This window comes from Haemaphysalis longicornis, unplaced genomic scaffold (genome assembly GCF_048455015.1).
Source record: "Haemaphysalis longicornis isolate Haplotype H1 unplaced genomic scaffold, Haemaphysalis longicornis Haplotype H1 scaffold_7, whole genome shotgun sequence".
In the NCBI taxonomy this organism is placed as follows: Eukaryota; Metazoa; Arthropoda; class Arachnida; order Ixodida; family Ixodidae; genus Haemaphysalis; species Haemaphysalis longicornis.
The window spans coordinates 109,274,523-109,299,235 of NW_027526422.1; the positions used below are offsets into that span (position 1 = coordinate 109,274,523).

The 24,713-nt window shown below is 42.9% G+C and overlaps 1 protein-coding gene across 1 annotated transcript in view; it reads right to left on the reverse strand.

Annotated features, from left to right (window-relative positions):
* Positions 1 to 11,038, reverse strand: part of LOC144144827 (uncharacterized) — a 63,118-nt gene extending 52,080 nt beyond the window's left edge. Inside the window, exons 1-3 of the mRNA XM_077676336.1 lie at positions 10,895 to 11,038; positions 7,629 to 7,676; positions 2,047 to 2,123 (exon numbers count right to left, since the gene is read on the reverse strand). Coding sequence (XP_077532462.1) covers positions 2,047 to 2,123; positions 7,629 to 7,676; positions 10,895 to 10,952 — 183 coding nt within the window. The 5' untranslated portion in view covers positions 10,953 to 11,038. The remainder of the gene's footprint in view (positions 1 to 2,046; positions 2,124 to 7,628; positions 7,677 to 10,894) is intronic.
* Between the last annotated feature and the right edge of the window lie 13,675 nt (positions 11,039 to 24,713).

Below are 24,713 nucleotides of genomic sequence, written 5' to 3' on the forward strand. Positions count from 1 at the left end.
AAAGAAGACATGCCGGAAAGTTTCTTCGTCGTCCCACCTGTTGAAGATGCGGACGCGCTCCAACTTCTCCAACCATTCTTCTGGGTCTTCTGCGGGGGCTCCTCGGAACGATGGCGGTTCTCGGGGCTGCTGCAGGATGATTGGCGACGTTGTTTCTTGCACCATGGTGCTGGTTGCAGCGTTCCTTCTCTTGGGCCCTTCTGGCAGAAGACCGAACTCGGGCGGTAAATCTTGCAGGCGGGGGCTGGCTCTTGTTGGACTGGCTTGGCGGCTTTTCGAGGTTGTAGTGGGCATGAAGGGTGCGTACCCCGCACCTCCACCAGATGTCACGAAGACAAGGACGATGCAGTGGTGCTGAATGAGAAACACGTTTATTGGAGCGAACTTGTGCTCCCCTAACAACTCAAAAGAATACAGAGGCGGCGAAGCAGCGGTCAACAAAGTGACTTGCACAGGCGAGTGTCGTCGAATCGAATGCCCCGGCGTCCGCACTGCAGGCTTTTTATCTTTTGGCGCGCGTGGTTCTCGAAACGTCGATTCGCATCGAGAACATAGTAGATCCAAGAAGATTATTCTGGGCTGTTCACGTTAGATCGGAATGCTCTCCCTATCACAACAGATAACACATGCGGCACAGAAAGAAAGAATGGAACACGCGCTTCCCTTGGCGCAGAGATAACACAGACCCGCGCAGCCGGGCGGTAAAAGCAAAACACAAATAAACAAACCCAATGTATGGTTCGCGGCATTAATATTTTATCTCCTACTCCTTTTCTGTGATTGATAGTTGTATAGAGTGTCAGAGATTGTAGCCATGCTCACAGAACCCTTCAATTGCAACAAATAGCGATAATGAAGTTTTTTTTAAAGGTTATTAAGTAGGCGCTTTAGATGGGTTGTCTAGGTGTTCACATATGTTCACATATTCAATTGCAACAAATAGCGATAATGAAGTTTTTTTTAAAGGTTATTAAGTAGGCGCTTTAGATGGGTTGTCTAGGTGTTCACATATTCCGAGGTCACCCGTTATTTTTTGCGTGGAAGGTAACTATATTTTGAGTTTCAATACTCGGAGCTCGTTACCGGACGATAGTTTTTAGCCCGTAGGTTTCCCGTGCACACTTTCTACGAACTTTGCCATGTCGGAGACGTACTCACTGGTTGTAAGTTTTACTTTTCGAGGTTACTTTATAACCAAAGCGCGGATAAGGTAGTCTGTGTTTTGAAAACAAAGTAAGCTTTTGGTTTAGAAATGAGTTTGCTTTACACCTCCTTGAATTGGCAGAGTTTTTTGGAAACAGTACTAGAAGTCAACTTTATTACTTGATCAATAAATACAGCTATCAGAATATATGGCTGTGAGAAAGAAGACAGAATATTACGAGTTATGTTAAGGTTAACCATCATACTTTGGAAAGGAACGAACGTCCCTGCTGGCTAAAAATCCGGCAGTAGGTCATGACGAGCTCACCAACACATCGACTTTTACCGTTCCGTTCAGGCTTCTTATCCCCAATTCAGCAACCCGAGGACGCCCTCTTGCGGTTTTGCACTGCTCATCTCAGCTCCGCCCCAGCTAAATCGTTCCTATATTCCCAAGCCCTCCTTAAGCTACGAGCTTTGTTGTTACAAGCCAAATCAATGAATCGTTGGGAGGTCGTCCCAAAAACAGGTGGAATGTCTTTACAATCCTTGATATCTCTACTTGGCGCACTTACTGTTTTTACATACGTTCTTTTTCTCGTAGCCTTCGGCTGACCCTTCTCCATACCGTAATACCCTTGATCTAGCAATTTTGTATTATAAAGCAATAAACTTTCCATGCACTGCATTTCGCATTAACCCGTCGAGGCAAATGTTTCACTAAACAAGGATTGTACCACTCACAAGTAAGGCTGCGGGTGTTTTAGAAAAATACAGCGTCAAATATGAATACCCCAAGACATTAAAGCAGTAAAAACAAACACTTACTCAGGGCGTTGTGAATAAAGTGCTTTGATAGAGTTGTTTTTATATGAAACATGCGTATAAACTATTGCTACTCACCGTCCATCCGTCTGCAGAGTTATCGAAGTTGCAACGTCTTTCATAGGTAAAAGTCGTGTTCAATTGGATTTGTCCCCCTGTGGTAAAAGATTTGTGCGGCGTAATTTTAATAGTCATTTGCCCCTAAAGGTTCTTGAAAAGGCTGTGATATCCTTAAGTGGCAATATAAGTGTCATCCTTTTGACTATAGTTGTGCGTTGTATGCTTTGTATTGAACTAGAGGACGTATGCAATACAATACACTACAGCAACAATTGTGACAGATCAAATAGGGCACTCCAGCTTTGAGCTTTTTAAATATGTAAATTCCCGCCCTCGGCATGAATATACAAATGGGATTTTACGGAGTTGGTTGAACACAAACTTTCAAATTTACTCAATTTTTTGTTCTGTAGGTGATCAATGTGTCTTTTGCTAACTATTTTTCTAGTGCTCGCGCCAGGGTTGTGAAGACGATAAAAATATATTCGTCGAACAAACGGCAATACACTAGACAAAATTATTTTTCGGAGAGAAGTGGAGGACATGAGGCAACGTGACATTCCCATCATTACCTTAATATTTATTGAGATAACCAAACGCGATGATGTCGGTGAACCTGTGAATATCGTAACCCACTACGCAGTGTAGTACTTGTGAATGTTCAGGCCAAAAAGTGCCTTAACTCACCACAGACGGCTGAAAAACTTATCGCACGAAGTTGGGGAAGAGGACAAGCAACGTCTAAGAATAAAGAAAAATTGGCCGCGTATCTGCTCCTTTAGTTTCAAATGTCGCCAAAAGACAATAGTCTCAATCGAATTTTGAGCAGTAAATGCCTCCCTTCGCTTTCCCGCTCACCTCTCATGTTGTTCCTGTTGCGTTGTGCCCCTCCGAAGGTAAAGACACCAAAGGTTTGCTTAGATCATTTTAAATTCACGCGTTCCACTGCTCCAGGCCATGTGTTTTGATGCCAACGCTGCCGTGCGGCGGAGACGCGCGTCAATCCAGACGCCCTACTTCAGCATTTATAGAACCGCGTTGCCCGAATCCACGTGCGTTCCAAGCAGAACGTGGAACGTGAAACCTTTCGTAACTGTCGCCGGTTGATTCCTTAAAACGGCGCCAGAAGCTATAGTGGCGCGGGCGACAGCAGGCGACGGTGGAGTGAATTTTTTTTCTGCTGTTGATGAGGAATTTAATATCGAAAAAATCAAGCATGTATGATTTTTTATAAAAACAATGCAAATATCACTTCTGTAATAATTTGTTGTCCTGTATTTGCGTAATGTCTTGCTCTTCTTCTTCAACAATGTTGACAAGTATGAACAATACACCGGACTTAGACTGGTAGATTCAGTTGTGATTATATAAGACTATTGCACAGGCCTTGTTTTACTTTGGCCGGGTGGCTGAAATTAAGTTACAGACACACAGACAGAAAAAATTTCTGGGTGTAAGTAGCCCAAGAAAAACTATCGTTTTTAAAAAAAATTACACCATCTTGCCATGGGGAACCATGAGGAGGATTGGAAGAATCTGGGGGGTTTCGTGTCGGTTCTATTGCGTTGCCGTTATGTTGTTTCATTTATCGGAGCACGAATGGGACCGTAGTGTGAACCCCCGTGTAGAGACAGAGAAATGTAGAGACAGCGAAGAGACCGACACCCGCGTTACCTGATGGAACACCTCCTGTTCTCGTCTTTCTTTATTGCGTGCTCACGCTCCTACCCCGCTGCCCGCCCTCTTCGTCCTCTTCTCTGGTTGATCTGCAAGGCGCGTGGCGCTTCTCGCCACAGCTTTCCCGTGGGAAATTTAACATCCTCCTTTAAAGTTTTCAGTTCGTCGTTTCCGTTGACCTTCAGCTTCCCGTGCCTTCGTTGTATCAGTAGCTTCTTGACGTAGTTTGAAGGAGTGTAGGACATAAGGCGCGTTCGTAGCACATGCTCCCGTCTCGGTTTGTAGCGCAGTGGGAAGAGCGCCACGCACCTCCCTTTGCGGTCAGAGAGTCGTGGGATCGAAACCGGGCGCCGCCTAGGCATTTATTTTTTAGTGGAGTTAGCTGACGTGCGCCGAAACGCTGACGGGGCTGAAGAGACGCGCATGCGCAGTAGAGTTCGGACGGCGGACAACAATGAGGGAGGGAGGGACACAGCCTCGATCATGAGATGCTTCGCAACTAAAAGACTGGCACGCTAAGCTCATCGAGTTTTGCTAAACACCGGCTGCCGCTCAGTTGTGATCTACTGTTAGGAATGAATTTGTGGGTCGCGTGTGAGGCATCAAACTGTGCAGAACGACAAATTAGGAGTTTTATACTGAAACGCTAAATGCTAAAATTGGATATCAAGAGTAAACCAATAACTGTTAGCAGTATATCAGAAAACAAATCAGTCCTATTTATTACTCCTTCAGAAAATCGAATGTTGTTTTTCCTTTTACTAACAATTAGTGCAGTGCATGACCATCGAACCTGTAGCCCAACGCATTTAATTACTATATGAAGAAGGGCTTAAAAAGTGAGCTAAACTCTGCGCAGCGCAATTAATTGACAACTGGAGCACCTATCTCAAAATGTTGAGGTATTTGACCTCCACGTCCGCTGTCTTGTAATTGGAGGATCCAATACAATACAATACAATACAATACAATACAATACAACACAGGACAATACAATACAAAACAAACAGTGTGTCGCACAGTTATATCTGAAATCTGGCGCAACGTAGTCGCTTAGCTACTTTTCGTGCAGATCCCAGTGTGACCATTTTGGAAAGAAATTGATGTGCTTATACGTAAAAAAAGTTTCTTCCGGAATTCAGACAATTATCTGCTATTTCGGAGCAGTCTTTTTCGGCTTTCTCTTTAGTGTGAGTTTTTACCGCACAATTTCTTATTTTTTCACAATCCTGTCCAACCAAGTATCTCCATTTACGTTATCATAACCACGAGAAGTAGAAAATTCACGAAATATGCATTGTTGTGGAAATGCAGCGTGTTAGGCTGTTTGTCATCTTCAGTAGTTTTTTGGTATTCTTATTATCTTAGCTTTTCAAAATTTTTTTTCTACCAATTATCATATTTCCGCGAATTTAACGATTATGGTTGAACTTGGGCAAATTCTGAATTACGGTGAAAATGCTGGTATTTATACCCCTTCTCTTTTCCATTATTCTTGCGTATTATTGTTATTTATTATTTTTCAAAGTTTTGTTCAGCTATTATCTCCATTTGAATTGTTATAGTGGTTACATTTGTAACTTTCGCGAAATGTGCAATAATGTGGGAATGCACGGCGGACAGGGTTCGCCATTTTCCGCAATCTTTTTATATTTTTATTTTGTTATATTTCATAATGTACTTCTAACAATTATCACCACTTCCGCCATTATAGCAAATGCAGGTGGAACGTTTGCAAAATCTGCAATATTGTGGAAATACCCAGCGTTATACGGTTGGCGATTTCCGGTGATTTTTAAAAAAATGTTCTGTTATGTATTTTTTAAATCTTCGTTCGACCAAGACCAATTATCTTCATTTACGTTATTAAAACGATTACATTTTGAACTTTCCCAAAATCTGAGTTATTGTGGGAATGCAGGTTCTTACATGGTTCACCAGTTTGTGTAGTTATTTTATATTTTTTTATTATGTGAAAATTTTTTCCGCCAAATATTTTCATTTCCTCTCTAATAACGATTGGAGTCAAAAATGTCTCGAAATCGGCAATATTCTACAAGTGCCATGCGTTATACGTTTTGCCATTTTTCGTAATTTTTAATTGCTGTCCTATTTGTAGTTTTTAAACATTTCCTGCGAGCAATTATCTCCACTTATGGTATTATAAGGTTTACATTTAGAAGTTTTGCAAAATCTGCAATATTGTGGAAAAATGGAGCGTAACACGGTTCGCCATTTTCCGTAATTGTTTTATATTTTTTCTGTTTCTTTAGTATTTCGGAATTTAGTTCGAACAATTATCTCCATTTACGCGGTTATAACAATTACTGGTGGAACCTTTGCATAATCAGCATTATTGGAGGTATTGTTGCAGAATTTGGGGAATAGTGGAAAGTGTGGTGCAATTGTGGAACGTTTTGCCATATTCCGTATTTTTTATTGTTGTTTTTTTTAGTTCCTCAAGAGTTTGTGCGCCAATTACCTCCATTTCTGGTAATATAACGATTACGTTTGCTACTTGGGCGACATCGGCTATATTTTGTAAATGCAGGGCACGGTTCGCCATTTCCCATAATTTTTTTATTTTTTATTTTTCAAAATTTTGTTCGACGAATTATCTCCATTTGCGGTATTATAACGATTACATTTGGAACTTTCCCGACACCTGCATTATAGTGGAAATTCAAAAAGTTACACATTTCAGCAGTTTCTGTAAGTATTTTATATTTTTCTCATTTTTGTAGTTCTTGAAAATTTCATTTGACCAATTATCTCTACTTACGCTATTATAACCACTGCAGGTGGTACTTTCGAGAAACCTGCGTTATTGTTAAAACACAGGGGCTTCACGTTTCGCCTGTTTCCAGAATGATTTTACATTTTATATTTTTTATATTTCAAAATTTCGTTCAACTAATTATCCGCAATTACGGTATTCTAGCTATAACAGGTGAAACGTTCGCGACATCTGCATTATAGTGGAAATGCCATGCGTCATACGTTTTGCCATTTTCCCTATTATACTTTGCTTGTGGTTTAATATTTCAAAATTTTGTTTGACCAATTATTTCCATTTACGTTGCTAGAACAATTACAGGTGTAACCTTCGCGATATCTGCATTTTCGTGCAGGGCGTTACACGGGCCTGGTTGTGGGGGTGCTCGACAAAGAATGCTACGCATTATTAAAACACATCGTGTTTTAATAATTCATTGAGCTTCGCCATATGGTCATAATAAAGCAGCTTTTTCAGTTGGGTATAGGTGCTAATGGAAGCCATTTTGATATACCTACGCCATAGCTAAGATAAAACAACTGGAATTAAAGTGCTTGCCCGTTACAACCAGATAAACAAGCACATCTTGTTGCTACGGACATACCCACAACAATCAGGTTACCAGCCGTGTGGGCCTGTTCTCGGTTACATGACGTACGGTTTCTTCAGGGAGGGAAAACGGCATAAAACGAGAAACAGGGCGCAAAGACTACCGACTGCTCTACTGTGTAGATCTACGCAGCAGACAATTCTGTCATCGATATTATAGCAGCTGCCATCTTCAGGTGCACCGCACGCATTGCTTGTATTGCCCTTGCAAGTAACAGGAGCTCACAAAAAAATTAAGCATCTTTCGCTCACGTCGTCACCCAAACCATATCAACTCAAATCACTCATCCAGAAGCCGAACCCAAACGTCATAGACTAGAGACCACGGGCATAAGCTGACTATTTGGTAAGCAAATTCTCTAGTAAGCCTATTTGAACTCCACGACGTATGGTTCATCCGATACGGCCATAAATCCAGCGAGGCAGATACCTTCTCCCTCTAGCATGGGCTGAGAACAAAACAACATGGCTCTAATAGTGCAGCATTCCCAATAGAAATTGTGAGGGAGGGTTGAGCGGCTCCAAAAGCGACACTTACCTTTGGTGCCTTGAGCGCACGAAGGCGATGGAAAGCCCCAACGGGACCCTGAAAAGCGTAATTCGAAAACGTCGCGCTGTGTTAAAAGATACAGTTTCCGCTTCCTATACCAGAATGCGGTCGTGTAATGGGCGGGGCATTGCTGGTAACTTTACCCCTGCCTTGCAGACCTTTTTTTTATTTTTTTCACCTGACATGAATACCCTGTTACAAGCGTTGCTGTACATTTAGAGCGTTCAGCATACGGGTGGCGGATCTGATGGCGCTCGCCTTTAGCCCAAATTTTCGGGGTTCATTTACAGTCGGAGTGACCTAATTGCAAAGTCATTACTACACTACATTTTGAAATTTCTGACTTCCCTGGCACACAAAGAAGCTGGCCGATGAAAGGATAAAAGGAAATAAATAATAAAATAAACGCTGGGAATAGTGCCACGTTTCTTAGGGTAGCCGCAATTGACGAAGTCACTAAGACATCTAAAAGTGGAATGAATTTTCAGGCGGAGGATTTACACTAGCGTTTTACGGGATGTGAGAGAAACGCGGAACTGAAAAACAGAAACTTCCTTATTTTAGTTTAGTAAAGGCATACCGTGTAATATGGCGAGAAACGCTTGTTACAACATGTTCTCAGTACTACAGGAGAATGTTTAGCCTAACAAATGTACAATAAACGATTATGTGAGCGCAAAGGAGGATTCTGCTCGTAGGGTATACGCAAGATATAGCGGGTAAGACTCTCAGTAGGTGGCAGACAGAGATGAAATATCCTTAGCAAAGAGAAATTGACAATGCTTTCTAACTGGACACATGCCACTGTAGGTACCACAGCATTACTGTGCATAGAATGAAGGCGCTGCTTTATACCTGACACCTGTTTAGCAAACTACATCAGTGCTGTTTATGTGGCGATGGCCTGTGAACCTTTTGCATCAGCTGTAGCCGATTAACACGACGCCCAGCAGAATACCAGCTCATCCGATCCACAATTCAACGATTCCGCGTTTACCACGTGATAAGGAGTGCATATGCGCCATAAACGTTTCGGGGAAAATGAATGCTAACATATATTGTTGGCACCATCTCCGAATTACCCTCCAGTCCCTCCCCAGGAAATTCCACAAATGCCTACAATAAAAATAACACACTCATATTTTCTTCGAACACAATGTTTTACAGTTTATTCAAAAATACTCAATGCAATAAATGTTTCTTTTCATACGCTAATTAGCCTCATGTTTGCATTTTACACTTATAATGCACTGCATCAATTAAACACTAATTACCTACTGCAATTGAAATTGTAACTATGAGTGAAAATTTGAAACGTCAGTTGGCCTTTTTCTCAAAATTTTCGCGATTTCATTATAATAACTCCAGTCCTGCTTAAGATTTAAAGGAAACAAAACACCTTGAGTTTGTGTATTCCGGATATCATTGGCCAATGTCCGAAGTGTAAAACAGGCCTAAGGCAAATGTCTCGTGGTTGGAGATAGCACGACCAATACTCCACCCTTAAAATTCAATTACCGGATCAAATAACCCGAGTAGCGTTTTCAAAATTCTTCATCTCAATTATGTGTTCCAAGGATACCGCTTTTCATACATGTTTAAAAAGCGCATTCTAACTGTGTGTGTAGTTCACTGCAGAAACACTGCTTAACTGAGTTTTAAATTATGTTTCAGGTTGTTTCTAAATCGTATTAGTCTACTTACTATTTTGCAATCCGCACTTATACGCAGGCGCCACAACCGCGCAGCTGTACGGCGAATTTAAGGGCTTTACTTTTTGTGGTTGTATTTTCGATGCTACTCTGTCCGTACCTTTCCCACACAATCCAACGTATCTTTTCAGAAGGCGAACTGAAAATTTCATGTTGAAGATTTATTCTATAATGGCGTAACAATATGGTCACGTCAAAGGAATATTATGTACAGGAGTTGATGAACCGAAACGCCGAACGAGGCCTAGATGGAACGGCTACGGGCTGATGAAAATGGCAATGAAGAATATGATGTTGTCAACCCTTTTGGCACTAATGGCTAGACATCAGGTGAAGCGCTGTGCTTTTCTCTTCTTCCCTTCAGACTCGCAGAGGGGCGGGCCAATTCTAAGGGCAAAGGAGTAGCTGTGGGTGCAGAAAAATAGAGAAATGACGCTAAATAAGAGAAATATTTGATAAAAAGTAACGTCACCGGAACAAGGTTCCTAAGAAATTCACAGATGTATGCAAAAAAATGTCGCTTTATATTTGCTTACTTTCTTGAAAACATCATCGATAGACAATAATCTTATGCATACCCGGCCAGATAACCCAATTTCTCCTGTCGCCTCTAGGATCCTCACCCTTTTTCTCCCCGATCTCGCGCCTCCCACAACAAATAGTATGGCGGTTTCTCGACGTTTGCAGAATTCATGTAAATTTTTGAGCGTTGACACTGGTCGGGAGTCAAGTCTTCAGGCGTTTTCGTATATATTCTTGTTGCAGTACTTCCATATGCAGCTGAGGCAACAAGACAATGTCAAGTAATCTGACCGATATTTCTAGTTCAAAGATCGCTAGCACCCTAGAGGCTATGTTCTGATATTCCGCCGGAAACATGTTCCGGTCGCTTTTCAGCGTAATGATGAGGGCATGTATCAGCAACTTCCCCAGATACTATCGCTTTGAACGCCTTTCATTTTCTGAACTTCACTCTCAAGCGCTCGTTATCTTGTTTCTTGTGCAGCCCGTTTGATAAGATCAGAGACAGACAGACAGACAGACAGACAGACAAAGACAGCTTTCTGCGCCGCGGTAGCAAAAGAACATCCATTGTGTGTAAAATGGGCGTTTTTTGCCAATTTTGGGAGGTACTCAGCCCCTATAACCACGGATATATGTCGTACCTGGCTTTGCGGATTGTTGCTCGACTGAAGATGTGAAGTACGAATGCAATTTGCTGATTTTTTTAAGTCATGTATTTGCCCAGATAACCGCCAAACGTATTTTGCTTTGAAGTGCAGTGTTTCTTCATCTTCATAACTTACATCTGCATGCCATCAGTCTATTTTCCAAGTGACATTCATGAAGTTTGGGTGTCTTAAATGTTAACAATTATTTCCAGCAGGGCGGTGTAAAGCTCGATAACCTGTAATTGAAAACCATTTTGCATGGTGCGTCGTAACGTGAATGATTTACTTTGCTAGGCTGACGCAGCTCCGAAGTCCAGCTGTTAGCTCCTCCACGTTCACACAAAAAGAAAACAGAGAAACTGTCACTTGCCTAAAATAACAGCAACAAGTAAACACTGTGACCACGTGGAGAGGGTTGCCGAACTCATGGCTTCAAATAACACTTCTAAATACGACCGCTTCTTTCGAGACCGCACAACCTTCCAGAACGTGGAATGGCGGCAACCTGGTTTAATGTCGCGCGCAAGAATAGCCGTGGGCAGCTGTCACCAAAGTGCGCTGCCAAAGGAATTGTCTCGAGACAGTCTATCGCCCACACCAGTTGACAGGCACTCCTTCGGCATTTTGCCACATGCAAGCGCTTGCCGTAGTTATTGTTCTGTGTTTGAATGCGGCAAAGACGGCACTGTTTGAAAGGACCTCGCTTACATCACTTGAAATACATTTTGCTATCCTCCGTTTGTGGCTACATCTCCTTGACTAGATACCTTGCACAGCCGTTTGGCTTATGCAGCAAATCAGTAGTGTGGCCCTTCGGCACAAATATTGCGGAATTGTGGAACAAAACAGGAAAATCATTCTAAAGAGACGAAAAAGTATAGAGTACAAAAACACAGAGAAAAAAAGTGTTTTTCACTTACTCCTGAAATGTGCAGTAATGCGTTTATTCTATGCTAATTATTCGAGCGAGAGTTTTGTGTGGCACATCGTATAAATTCAAAGTTAATTGGAATCCCCTGAAAATATTTATTTTGTATTTTGTTTAGCAAATACCAAAAACGTTATGCGAATCGTGCGAACATAAAGAACAGACCGTAATTGGTCCCGTTAGCTGATGTGCTCTTTATATCACATTGAGCTTTTTTATTTGAAGGTCACGATGACGTACCTTAGGGAGGAGTGGTTTTTCATAGTATATGCAGCGTAGTGACTAAAAATGAAGCAATAAAACATAAAATTTTAACGGTAAAAGTGTAGTATGTAAACTACGGTGTGATATATCATAGAACGGGCACGTGTATTATTACGAGAATGCGAATGAATGTACCGTTGGTTTTTCCCAAGAGGGCGATTCGTCATTGATAGAAGGTATGTCAGTCAGCCCTGTATGGAGGAGTTTCGTGCATGATGCAAGGATCAACTATTTATTGATAACGCATGCCAGTTTATTGTGACGACGAAATGATCGTAGTTGAGGAGGAAGAGCTTAGATGGTAGCAGAAATAATGACGGATTTCTTATTCCTGGATGGTGCAATGGGGTGAAGAAGCCTAATCGAAAGGTTACGGGAGTTTTTGAATGACGAATGACCACGAATTGTTTGAGAGATGTTACACGGCTCTCATTCGACTACTCTGTTGTAATAAAACCGTTTTAGATATGTTGTCTGGTATAAAATTGTGAAAAAGGTACAAACGGGTTAAATTTTAATACACGATGTCTGCTGAGGCTTCGGCAGAACAAAAGTTCGTTATGCTAGATATTTTATTCTCGCAATATCCGGATTTTAGATTGCGGCAAGTGTGGTAGAAAGGTCCGAGCCTACGAATTTATTGTGAGATACCGAAACGATCATGGCCTAAGACGCACATCAAAATATGTCTTCACTTTAGCTTCATTGACAGGAAAAACCACTGCTTTGAGAAATCTTGATTTTGGGGGCTTGGATCGCACGCTCTTCAGTATGGGGGACAAACCATTAGCACCATTTAAAAAACTGTACAAACTTGTTAGCATGCTTAAAAAAGGGAGTAGACTAGAATAAGGCAAGCATTGGATACATGAATGAGACTTTCTAGGAGCTTCGAACGACATAGAATTATCCAGCTTCAATAAAAAGTACTTGCTGCCGTGAACTTCGAAAGGGAGAAGTTGGTTGAATCACTGGCTTGCGCACGAATCTAACTCATAGAACTGAAGCAATACCGCCAAAACAACAGCGTAGGAATTCAAGAAGTTCCGTAGGAAAAAGTAGCGTCACTCGTAGAAGTAGTGCAGAAAATTGCTGAAAAAAGTTGGCACAACAGCTTACCCCGAGATATTGCCGTTGTACATGGAGTGCCAACCAACCATGAAGTGCCAACCAAGAGTGCCCGGGCGTCATCCTCCAAAGGTGCCAGGTTTTAGAAACCTCTCGTGAACTCATGGGTTGCTTCATTGCCGCGGAGTAACAAATGGGGAGACGCCCAAATTATTGATAGGCTTCTATAGGGGATTCTGGGCTAAAACCTGCGTTGCTTTTTTGGGAGTTTTTCCCACCATGCACGTACGACCAGCTCCTATACAGTAAGTGAAGATGGTGATGGCTTGAGTTTGCGCAATGGCTGTTGAAATCGCTGCCTTTACCGGTTGTACATCATGCACTGCTTTAGACTTATGCTCCCTATGAAGGCAAGGGGGCTAGGATAATTGCAGTTTTGGTGTTTGCGAGCGCGTTGTCCGCTGCATCCGCGTACACCTTGGTGGTAGATTCTCCGAATAGCTTTCTGGGGCTTGCACCCTGGCTTGTCTTCTACCTTCATGGTGCTTAGGGTTCATGTTCCGTGGAAGTGGGGGTACTCGCAGCACTGACCGAATGTCCAGTGGGATGTCCGACGTATTTGATGGTTTGTGGAAGTGCGTAGCATAGTCTTTCGAGTACGTGGCGTCCGGAGGGGAGAGAGGTAATGGCTAGTCAGGCTCTCTGAGCAGTTAGGTGGGCTTCAGTAAGGTCTCCTAGACCAAGTCCAAGTGATTGCAGTCGAGTTGTTTATGCACTTGAGGGAAAAGCTAGGGCTCGTTTGTACGCATTGCAGATAATTGTGTTTATCTTCTGATTTTCTCGCACCTCAAAAATGGTGCAGGATGCGGCATAGGTGATTCGAGAAACAATGAACGCTTCGACCAAACGTTGCATGTATTGCTCTTTTAACCGCGGTTCTGATTCGCATCCTTGAGAGAATCCTAATTATTTGCGCTGTGCTTGCTTCTGGTTTTTGATTAGGGGGTAGTTTTTGCAATTTTCTTGATGGGTAATGCCCAATATATTAACTGCTGAAGAAGGGAGGGTACTACTATGTCCGTCAGATATTATCTTTATGTTCATGGCTGTGTCGGTTCGCCTGTTTTGCACAAGGTAGACCTCGAATTCTGGGGGGGCGAGGGAGCAAGTCAGTCCACAACATTTTGCATAGGCCTGCACTACATTGGCGGCCTGTTGGAGGTGGTCTTGCATTATTCGTGCCGATTTTTTTTTATCTATTTCGTGAACTTCAACAGAGGGCTCTGAATGAGCGCAGCTTGCAGACCCTCCGCTGTGCTCGTTGAGCACACCATCTGTCTCCTTTTCACCTCGTGTGGGCGTAGCTTAGTCCGTAAGACAACGGGCTGTTGCTCCATTACTATATTCGGGTCCAGGTTCAATTCCTGGCGGTTCCAGTCATTTCTTTTATTTGTTTCGGGAGTTTTCTGTTGACGGCAGCGGTTACGAAAGAAGCCTTGGAGGGTAGAGGTATACTGCTTTGCAGTGAAAAAAATTCCCCCGCCCTTCCCCGAGGGGGATTGTGAGGATCCAGAAATGCGAACGTCGAACGCAACGTCCTCGGGTACCATGCGAGGAAGGCACCGCACAACCTTCGATACGTCGATGGGCACGTTCACCGCCTGTCCCTTGATTCCAAACTGCCCGTTGCCTCGAGTCAGCCGCCTGATGCTAATGAAGGGGAGTCGAGGCGCGATGAGCCGCTCTTCGACCGGGTTCAGATCGGGAAGATGCGCCAGCCGAGGAGGCTAACGGTAGCTAAAACTCACGCAGCCCTCCTCTTCGCAGCTTTGTCTTCTTCTCCTTCTTCTTCTTCAGCGGTTCCCCTACGGGAAGATGACGATGGTGGTTGAACGCGAAGCTATCTCGTGATGGATTGTTTGGTTGGCCAATCCCTAGGGGCATCATGCCAGAATCATCATCAGACGCGCTGCGCACGCCGGCCAAGGGACGCACGACAACCCCCGACTATAATGCATTTCTGCATAAAATGACCCGGTCACTGTCCGGTCACTGGTAGACGTGACCCGGTCACTGGTAGACCCGGTCACTGGTAGACGTGACGACGTGGTGATGAGGACGCAATGGGGCACGCCGAGGCGCGAGGCGTTCAGTAGCAAGTTGGCAGCAGCTTCACACGGCCGAGATATGCGTGATTGTTGGCGGCCCTAACCCTCGCTTGGCACACAGGACCCAACCGAGGGCTGCCACTCGGGCGGCAGCGCGGGGTCTTCCGCGACGGCACCTGGCAAGGCGTACCTCGCACCTCGAACCTGGCGAACCTTGAACAGCAACCAGCAGTCCCATCCAGTCATGTTTCTGAGCTGGCCAGCCTCCTGGTCGCCAAGGAGCTCTCACCACTCATCAGCTGACCCCGAACTGTGCCCCGCGCATGACGTCCTCTCAATGGTCTTTTTTTTTCATCTTGTCAATTAGATGCTTACCCGTGTCGCCTGCTATGCGAATGGTCACACGCACCCTCTTCTCGAGAGGCAAAAAAAAACTCGGAAAATGATACTCGTTCATGGCACAAGACAATAAGTTAATTCTTTCACCCGTTCTAGCACTGTCAGTACTTGTTCACAATGGTGCCAAAAATAGTATCTTACGGAATGTCAAGATAAACATAAATAAATAACATATAGCGCCCCACCACACGGAGGTATGAGTTAGGCAACCGGGCTTTATTCTTCACGTCTCATAGACACTCCTAATAATCTAATGTGGAGTAGAATGGCGGTGGTTGCGAGGCTGGATACGGCCACACGTCCAGGCTACTGAGTGGAGGAAATCAGGCTTTTTCAAGAGGGTGGTGCTGACACCTTTGTGTCCAGACAATTGATAACACCCGCAGCTTCATAGTTGGGTGTATTCAATCTTCGCGGTGTTTTTGCGATCCTGGCCACCCGGTGAGAAATGCCTGGGAACATCGAAGACATCACGGTGCGTTGGTGTGTTTATCCCCACCATCTCCTTTCGCGCTTGTACTTATTCGTGCACAGCCCGCTGACATTTGTGGCACGATTTAACAAATCTTGCAATTTAGAACCGCATGGCAGGCCGGTAGATGTCCTCGCGTGCCACAGATATAATCCGCTTGACACTCTTGCGCCCACCGAGGTTTCCTGCTTTCGGCTTTTCCAAGACGACTCCTCGGATTTTAAATGGGACACCAATTTCTGTTTCTCCTCTTGAGGGTAAGAACACCGCAGGTACAGAACGCCCTTTCTCGTCTCGAAGTTGATGACAGCAGTATTAATCAGCCAATTTTACCCGATTTACCCAAGCAACGTCCCGAGCGGAGGGTCCCGCTGTTGTTGCGAACCTAATTAGGCGCTTAGAACCTTAGAAGTGCTGATGGCAAGGGAAGACACCTGCGGTGTTTTTTGGGACATAGAAGTTTTCTGCTGTAGCGCGATTGTCTGCCTTTGACTCTGCTACAGCTGGCGAAGAAAAGGGCAGCTTGCGAGAGCGTTGGTCTTCAAGGACAATGCCTGCTCGAAGTGCCGAGCTTGAAACTATGGCTCCTTTTATTGTAAAGCAGTATATGCCTAACCACATCTGTTTTCATGCCGGTGTCGCCGATATGCTCGGCGCCGATACAGGGCTCCTCTTCACCGCCGCTGAGATCTCTTTCGCCACTTTTTTCCGCTCGCGTCCACCCTTGAACCTTTTGCACGTTGCGCAGTGGCGCGGTTGCTGGCGGCGGTAGCGCGGTTATCAGATGATTGTGAAAAATAAACAGAAGCACGGATGGGCGTAAAAAATGCCTTTACGATTACATACTCCGTAAATATGAAATGTCTGCGCAGCGCCAGCTCCAGTCTTCTTGGTGACAGCGCATTTCTGCTGCGTCTCAGGAAGTGTTGGCGTAATCAGCGAGCGCACGGCGGCGTGCGCAACTCTGCGTTTACCTCGCAGCGCGCCGGCTCCGTTGGCCGGCATGTTGCAAATCGTATTTGATTCTCTCGCGCAAATGCCACGTGGTTGGGATTAGCATGGCACAAGCAGCACAAGGGAGCAGCGAGCATGTTTCTGAAAATCGTGCTGCAGAGTAAATCCAAGCCGCGTGTCGCCCACTTTTTGGTCGTCATCTGCATTGGATTATCACAGCGTTACGCGGCACTTGACATTTTTTTGTCTTGTAACACACCCCCTCTGATCAAAGCGAAATAGTGGTACGCTCTCCTCGCATTAACATCCGAGTTCCTGACAGTAATTAACTTTTCAAAACTTTGCCGGCGCGAAAGAAAAGTTGTCGTTATTGTTGTCCCTGTCGTTTGATTGTCTCGGAATCGGTAGTTTTCATGGTCACTGTGCCCGCTCCTAAAAATTGAGAAACTTTTGCATTTGACAAGTAAAAAATGAAGAATAAGTTTTACCGGCAGACAACTCAAGCTTATTGCTCGTAAGTAAAACAGCTGCGGAACAGCCCGGGAGAACCTTGATTTTGCGGGAACGTTAGCATGTGTCAGTGCTGGTGTATTTCGGGGGGAAAGACGAAGTAGAAACGAAGAAAGGGGCGTGTACACGGTGTAGCTGAAAAGAAGGTGGATGAGGTAGGTTTGTTCGAAAGACAAAGAAAGAACAGCGAAAAAAAGCAATGCAATTGCGAAGCTTCAGCGAAAAATTTGTTGTTAGGCATCGCCAGGGTTTTGCCGTCAAAGCATATACACAGACTTAGATGCCTCAAGAATTTTTTAATGTGCATTCCGTGCAAGATGGCTTAACAAATGCAGCCCTAAATACTTTAAAACTAATTAAAATATTGCTGTATTACAAATACAGTCAAATATGCTGTAAAAACATTTACCCATTTCCTTGACACTTCTTCCCGTTTGAAAGCACTTCTTGAGCCTGTCTCTGTGTTTAAAAGTTAGAAAACCTCGGGAAGAGCCAAAACTTCAAAGCGTCCGCAACGCCAACGCTGGGATCAAGGACGATGTCTCTGAGCTGCACTAAAGATGCCCGCTTATGCGCGAGTTGCTGCGCTAAAAAAAATATTACCAGGAATGTCACTTGCGGCCATGAAAAGCGCAGGTTAAATTGGGTCACAATAGATGCGACCAGAAGTAATGGACAAAATATACGGAAATGGGTATGAGACAGGCCCCAACGGTGCAACAAAAAATAAATTGTATTCTTTTTAAGTAACACTCAGGTATCATTAAAGACGGAGAGATGCTAGAAAAGTTTTGGAGCAGCGATCATGCGGTAGCTAGATGCGAAGCAAAGCTAAATCTCAAAAGATAAATAAGGAAACTTCTGAAAAGCAAAAATCGAACATGAAGACTGTCAGATCCAGCACACAAATTTAAAAAACAGCGTAAACCAACGACATTCCAGCGTACAAAATGTCAATGGGTGAGGAAATGCTACACACGGGATGGAAGGTTAAAGCAACTGCGATGAAGATAGCCAGCGCCAAATACGGTTGGTGTGCACATAGGGACGAGTAGGGTACCATTAAGCTGAAATCGGATGAGATAATATTACTACCGGAACGATTACTCACCTGGCTGTACTCTATCGAAGTTAGACCACGGGAAATTGCTTAACGTACAAGCTTAAGTACTATTAAGCGTAAAACCGTGCGATGTGCCACAAGCAACTCAAGATAAAATATAAAGCTGTTAACTGAAGAAAAGAGGAAAAGCTAAAGGTGACGACAAAATAACCACGAATGTTTGAACAGGGCACAAGTTTTCTTCTGAAAAGTGTGCTACACTAATTTGAGTAATCCTAATGACTGCGAAAGTTGCTATAACCTATAAAAGTTCGAACAAAGTTAGATTAACGAGAAGGGAGATGAGGAAGGCTTTAAGAATTAAAGACCCATCACCCAAATCTCCGTTGTATGCCTGGTGGTTTACCAAAGTAAGAGTTAACCGCGTGAGTGACAGACTGGATTATCAAAAACTCAGAAATCAGGCTGCTCTCCTATCTGTAATTGCAGAACATCAGACAAACTGCTGCGTTTTGAGTATTTGAGTATTTGATTTTTATTTCTTGGCAAAACCAAGCGGAGGCTGAGACTAAAGGCGGGCGTGGCCTGACAGGGGCCTCAGCCACCCGATTTACAACGTACATAATAACACGTCTGTTCACAAATTTAAGCAATATAGCACAATCGTAATAGAGAAATAGCACAAAGCAGGCCTAAGTATTGTAAAAAGCATTGGTCGAAAATTCACAGAAGTATCACAGTGTATACATAAACGCAGTAATTCCTCCGCATCTAGTTTTATCAGTTACACTACTACGCCACAATTACGTATGAATGTGTTTTTGTTTGTCATTGTTTGTAATTTCTACCTTTAGGGGAACATGTAGACATATATTTCAAACCCTTAATTATATATAAGTATTGCAAGCGTTTACTTATGTAACACTTTTTTGACCTGTTTTTTAAACGTACGTTCACTGGCGTCGAAGTTTAATTTTTCTTCAAACAAATTTATTTATATTTCAGTTGTCTGGTACAGGAAAGATTGCTCACCATAGTTCATTCTTACTTTTGGAGTGTGCTGTACTGTGTGCCTGAGATGGTAGCCAGAAGATTTATTGTTAACTTGTTTGTGGGTCTTTTGCTTATAAATGTTGTGCAGAACCTTCATGTAATAGATTTGGTCAGCTCGAAGGATTGAATATTCAGTAAATAAAGGCCTGGTACTTAAATTTGCGTAACAGCCCTGATAATGGAAATATTTTCGCAAAATTCTTTTTTGCTGTACAATGAGCCTGTTATAATTAGTTTTAGTTGTGCTCCCCCACCCCAAAATCCGGTAGCATAGTTACGAATAAATGAGAGCATCGTAGAAGTGTTCTTTCAACCATAGTGGTATCAAATGGCCGATTCTGTATATAAGACCTATACTTTTGAAGAGTTCGGTGGACAGGTCAGCAATATGCGTATTCCACGACAGTTGTTCTTGAAACCAAACACCTAAGAACCTCTGTTGTGTCACTCGGTTAAACTTGGTTCCGTTGAATATAATTTGGATTTCTTTCTCGATTATTTATTGTACCGCTTAATATCATGTAAGTGGTCTTCGAAGCATTAAGTTGCAGTTTATTATCTAATAACTAATTTGATAATAGTTCCAAATAAAAATGTACTATTGAGTGAAGTTTAATTATTTAATAAGATGTGAGGAATACGTTAGTGTCATCCGCATACATTACAAGTTCTTGCGTACCTTCTGTATGTATAATGTCATTTACCTAAACTATAAACAGTAACGGACCTAACTTGTAGCTTTGCGGGACATTTTGTTTTATTTCTAATATGTCTGATGCCATGAAGTTGAGTTGAACAATCTGCTTTCTTTGAGTCACATAGCTTTTTAAAAGGTTACCTGGCACGCCACATATTCCATATTTCTCCTATGTATTTAGCAGAATATTATGATCTATCGAATCAAATGCTTTTTTAAGGTCTAAAAGCAGTCCAATTGTAAACTGCCGGCTCTCAATGCTTGCTATTATTTTATGCTCATTGTACAGTAATGCTTGCCCTGTTGATTTAAATTTTTGGAAACCGTATTGATACTTCGAAATTGCATTGTGTTTAAGAAAGAAAGGCGATAGTCTATTATAGATTACTCCCTCAAATATCTTAGAAAAAACTGTCAGGACCGATATTGACCTGTAATTTGATACATTGTCGTGCGCTCCCCCTTTATGAATCGGCGTCACTCTAGCAACTTTAAGTTCCTCAGGAAAAACAGCGGTGAACCTCAAGATGAACACTTAGTACCATAGACACCCAAGTGCGTCATGAAGAGGGTCGTGTGCAAATGTGAAGGGCCACACGTTGGCCCGAGGGCGTGAATGGGACCACCAGAAAGACTAAGTGGACTGTTTGCTCCAAAGACGTTGCTCTTGTCCCCCTCGCGGCGTCCTGAAGACTTGCTTAAGTGTTGTTCAGCGGCCGGGAGCGTCAGACGTATAAGAGGTAAACCCCGTGAGGGGGCCTTTTACCTATTGGCCCTCTTTTTTGGAAGCTTGTCAGCGTGTACCTTAGCGTCTGAGTGACAAATTTCGTTAAACCCAGCGACAGTCAATATGCTGTAGCTCAGTGCCAGCAACCACCTGCTGTTTACTTGTTTCAGTCAATACTTACTGAAATTTGTCGCTTAACTCTAACACAGTAAAAAGCAGTTTTCGTTCGCAAGCTTGGCTGAACCGCAGAAATAACCGCCCGCACAGGGTCATCCTACAAACAGGAGCCTAACCGCTAACTTTTTAATTCGAAATTACATATTAATTATTTGTAGGATTGAAAACTTATATCATGTGTTTAACACGTGGTCGAGACCCTGAAAGGGCTTTAACATCTTTATTCACACGCGTGAACACTAACACAACAACACGATGTTTTCAAGATTGAAGAATTGCTTACAGACTTACGAAATCCTAAATGAAAATGTTACACATTACGCAGAAAGCTTAACAAACTGCCATATACGGGATCTGAAGGGGCGCTTACACTGTGTGGCTGAGTAGAAGAAAAAATAGTTACACCGTCGTAACCGCAACAACGCCCCAAATGAAACTGGTCTTTAACGGCTATAATCTGATGTAAACTGGATGAATACTGCATTTTTAATGAGGTATGGCGGAACCCAAATTTGTATTCAGCCAGACTGCAGTAAAAATGCATATAATTTTCGTCGCATACGCTGTCTTTCTATAAAAGAACTGAAGTATTATTCTTCACCTAAGCGTTAGTTTTTTTCTACCAGAATACAGTTATATTCATTATAACGTAAAAAACCTAAACGGCGTGTTCAACCAAGAATCGACACCCTTCGGGGGTATAGCTCACTCAGCAAACGCGAATTAACTGAAATATTCCATTTTTCTCGATATTTTGTGAAACGCAAACATGTATTCGGTCGGAGTACAATATTACTGCGAAAGCTTTTCCTTGCACACGCTTCCTCGCCATAATAATAATCACCATAAAAGATCCGAAGTAGCAATCTTCCCCTAAGCGCTTTTCCCCCCGAAATACAGTGTTATTCGATTTTATGTCGGAAATTTGAAAGGCAAGTTCAACACGTAGTCGGAAACCCTGGAGGCCTACAGCTGACTCAGCAAACTCTATCGTCCTCAAATACCTGAGCCTGCCTACGTAGGCACTAACAATTGCTTCGAGTGATGCGCAATTTTACCACAAAATACAAGAATTGAGGCTGACAGTGTGGCAGCTTAACATTACTAGACGTTGTATCAGCCGGAGAGCCAACTCCAATTTGAAGCCGCGGAGTATTGGGAAACTGGCTTTATCATTACAACAGCCAACATGCACTCAATAAAACATGACCGTGATAAAACTAGGAAAACAGAAAAAATTGGGCACTGTATACTTTTAGGACTAAAACCGCATTGTGCGATATCGCTACCAGACATCAAAAACGAGCTTTTCCCGCCAACCCATGCCCTAACTACTAGTAAGCAGAGTTTTCTCCAATCTCTAAACGATTTCTCTTGCTTGCCTATTGCTTATCATGGCCATACAATTTTGTTGTAGACCTGTTGTTCACAGGAAGCGTCTGTTTTCTCATATGTCGCCTGAAAAAAAGTAGGTGCTTTTCTTTCCTGCTACGTAGGCCTCTCATCATGACAACGAGCCCGCGTGCCGAGAATGAGACATGTTGATCGCGCCACTGTTTTGTGTGGGTCTGCTAAAGAGGTACAATAATTTTTTACGGCTAATGAGGCTACATGTGCTATTTCAGGTTTGAGTGCGGGATTACCTGCTGGAGCAGAAAAACAAAAACAAACAACAAAACCTTTTCATAGAGTTTTTTGCATATAACAACTGTGCACCACGGCCTTAATTGATTCATAGTCCAGTACACAGCAAAACTCGCAGCCACAGCTCGCGTGTCCTGGATAAACCCTTACTTTTTTTTTATTTTCTTACTTTGTGGGGCGCCTCAAGCTTTACAAAAGCTTTTTGAGGCTGCTGAAAAGCGCGCTTTTTTGCAATTTAGCATCGTACAATGAAATAATTTGTTTCTAGTCTCGTTCAAAGAGCAAGGGAGCCCATGTTTATATGTGGTCACGGAATATTGTAAAACTTTTTTCCCGAAGCTGAGAAAAGCACTACGCAAAGTACATCACCTAATTCAGGTTTTTGGTTTGTCCTCTTCTCTGGATTTTGAAACCCGTGTTCAAGGTTTTTTTTTACACACTTAGAGACTAAGAATGTGTGCCTTTTGATTATTTACCCTGGTTCTATGAGGTATATGAATAAATAAAATGCCATCGGGTGCTCGTATAATACTTCATTTGTTGCCTACATCTTTTTTACTGGAACGTGACGACATGCTTTCCTAGCAGACCGCGACAGAAACGGCCGGTGCGTCTCCTCACCAGACACGGACATCGAGGAAGCAGAGGATGCTTGTGCTGAGAACAGCAACCATGTGGCCCCCCTGGGAGCCCCAAATAGCCCGGTTATGTGGATTTGAAATTGCCGTGACAAAGTGTGACCAACAGGCCTTCTATATAGACACTCCGGTATTGGAGTGGAGTATGGTTTATTTCGGCTGTGTATGTAGGCACGCTGCGCTGCAATAAAAGATTGAAAGTGGCATTTCTTCTTTTGTAATTATATTAGATAGCCAGGAAATACTGATCTTGCTTTTTGCTTTTTGAATTACTGGTTAAATAGAGGAGCAGTTGCTCTTTATGAAGCATTTCCAGGGGAAATTTTGTCTTTGATATAAAATGGTTAATCCTGAGGGAAGGATTTGCAAGGATGAACGTTTACTCCTAAAAGACCATAAACTGCTCTATGTCGAGTAATGAGAAATATAAATATTCATGCTCAGAGGAGCAACCAGTGGTATCTAGTGTACCAACAGTTGAGACTAACAATTGATTGGCCAAGGATTAATAGTTCACCTTGATGGTAGACAAACATTTTAACCGTGGAGAGACTAAATGGGGAGGGTCGAACACTGGGTACTCTTTACGGTAGTAAAAAAAAGGCCAATACTAGTGGCAACACGTTTATTCCCCACAAGGGCTACTGGCGATGGCCCGTTCGTCCAGTTTGGCTAAAGGTGTAGGTTTATGGCGCCATACTCCACAATAGATCGAACGCGTGTTGTCAATACCATAAAGGACATATCCGCAAAAATAGAGTTAATTCTTTTACATGGCACTTACAAGCTATGAAAAAACGTTTTGTTCTGTAGAAACCACAGCACTGTTGAAAGCATTAAAAGTATAGGTAGTAGAGGCGACCTGAACAAAAAGTTTGAAAGACATATACAAAAGATGTATGGTCAGGATAATTCTTCACAAACCAAGCGACAAATTCCTGAACCGAAAGGCCGCACGATACTCGCCAAAATATTCACAGCACGTCCGGAAGGGCTACTCAAAAATCTTGCTTCAGAAAACACAAGATTAGAGATAAACAGAGAATACTAGATCCATTTGAAGTTCGATGACACCGTAGTATTTTTAAGGGAGTCTTGTAGAACACTTTGTATATATTCTTGAAGCACTAATATCACACGGTAGTTTGTGGGCCTGCAAATGAATGTGAATAAATTGAAAGTAATTATGAACAAACATGAAACAAACACCTCCTTCAGCATACGTAACAAAACGCTACTTACAGTTGAAGATCATTACTATCTCAGAGAAGTTTTCATTGCTGACCCCAACCACGACACAGACGTTTTCCGCAGAATAGGTATGAGCTTGGGTGCACTCGGTAAACACTCCCAAATAATAAATGTAAGCTACATCTATCGCTAAAAATTATAATATGCAAATAATGCACCGGGCCAGTGATAACATGTAGAGCGGAAACATTGCGCCTTACTAAACAATTGGAAATCAAACTTACGTCGAACCAACA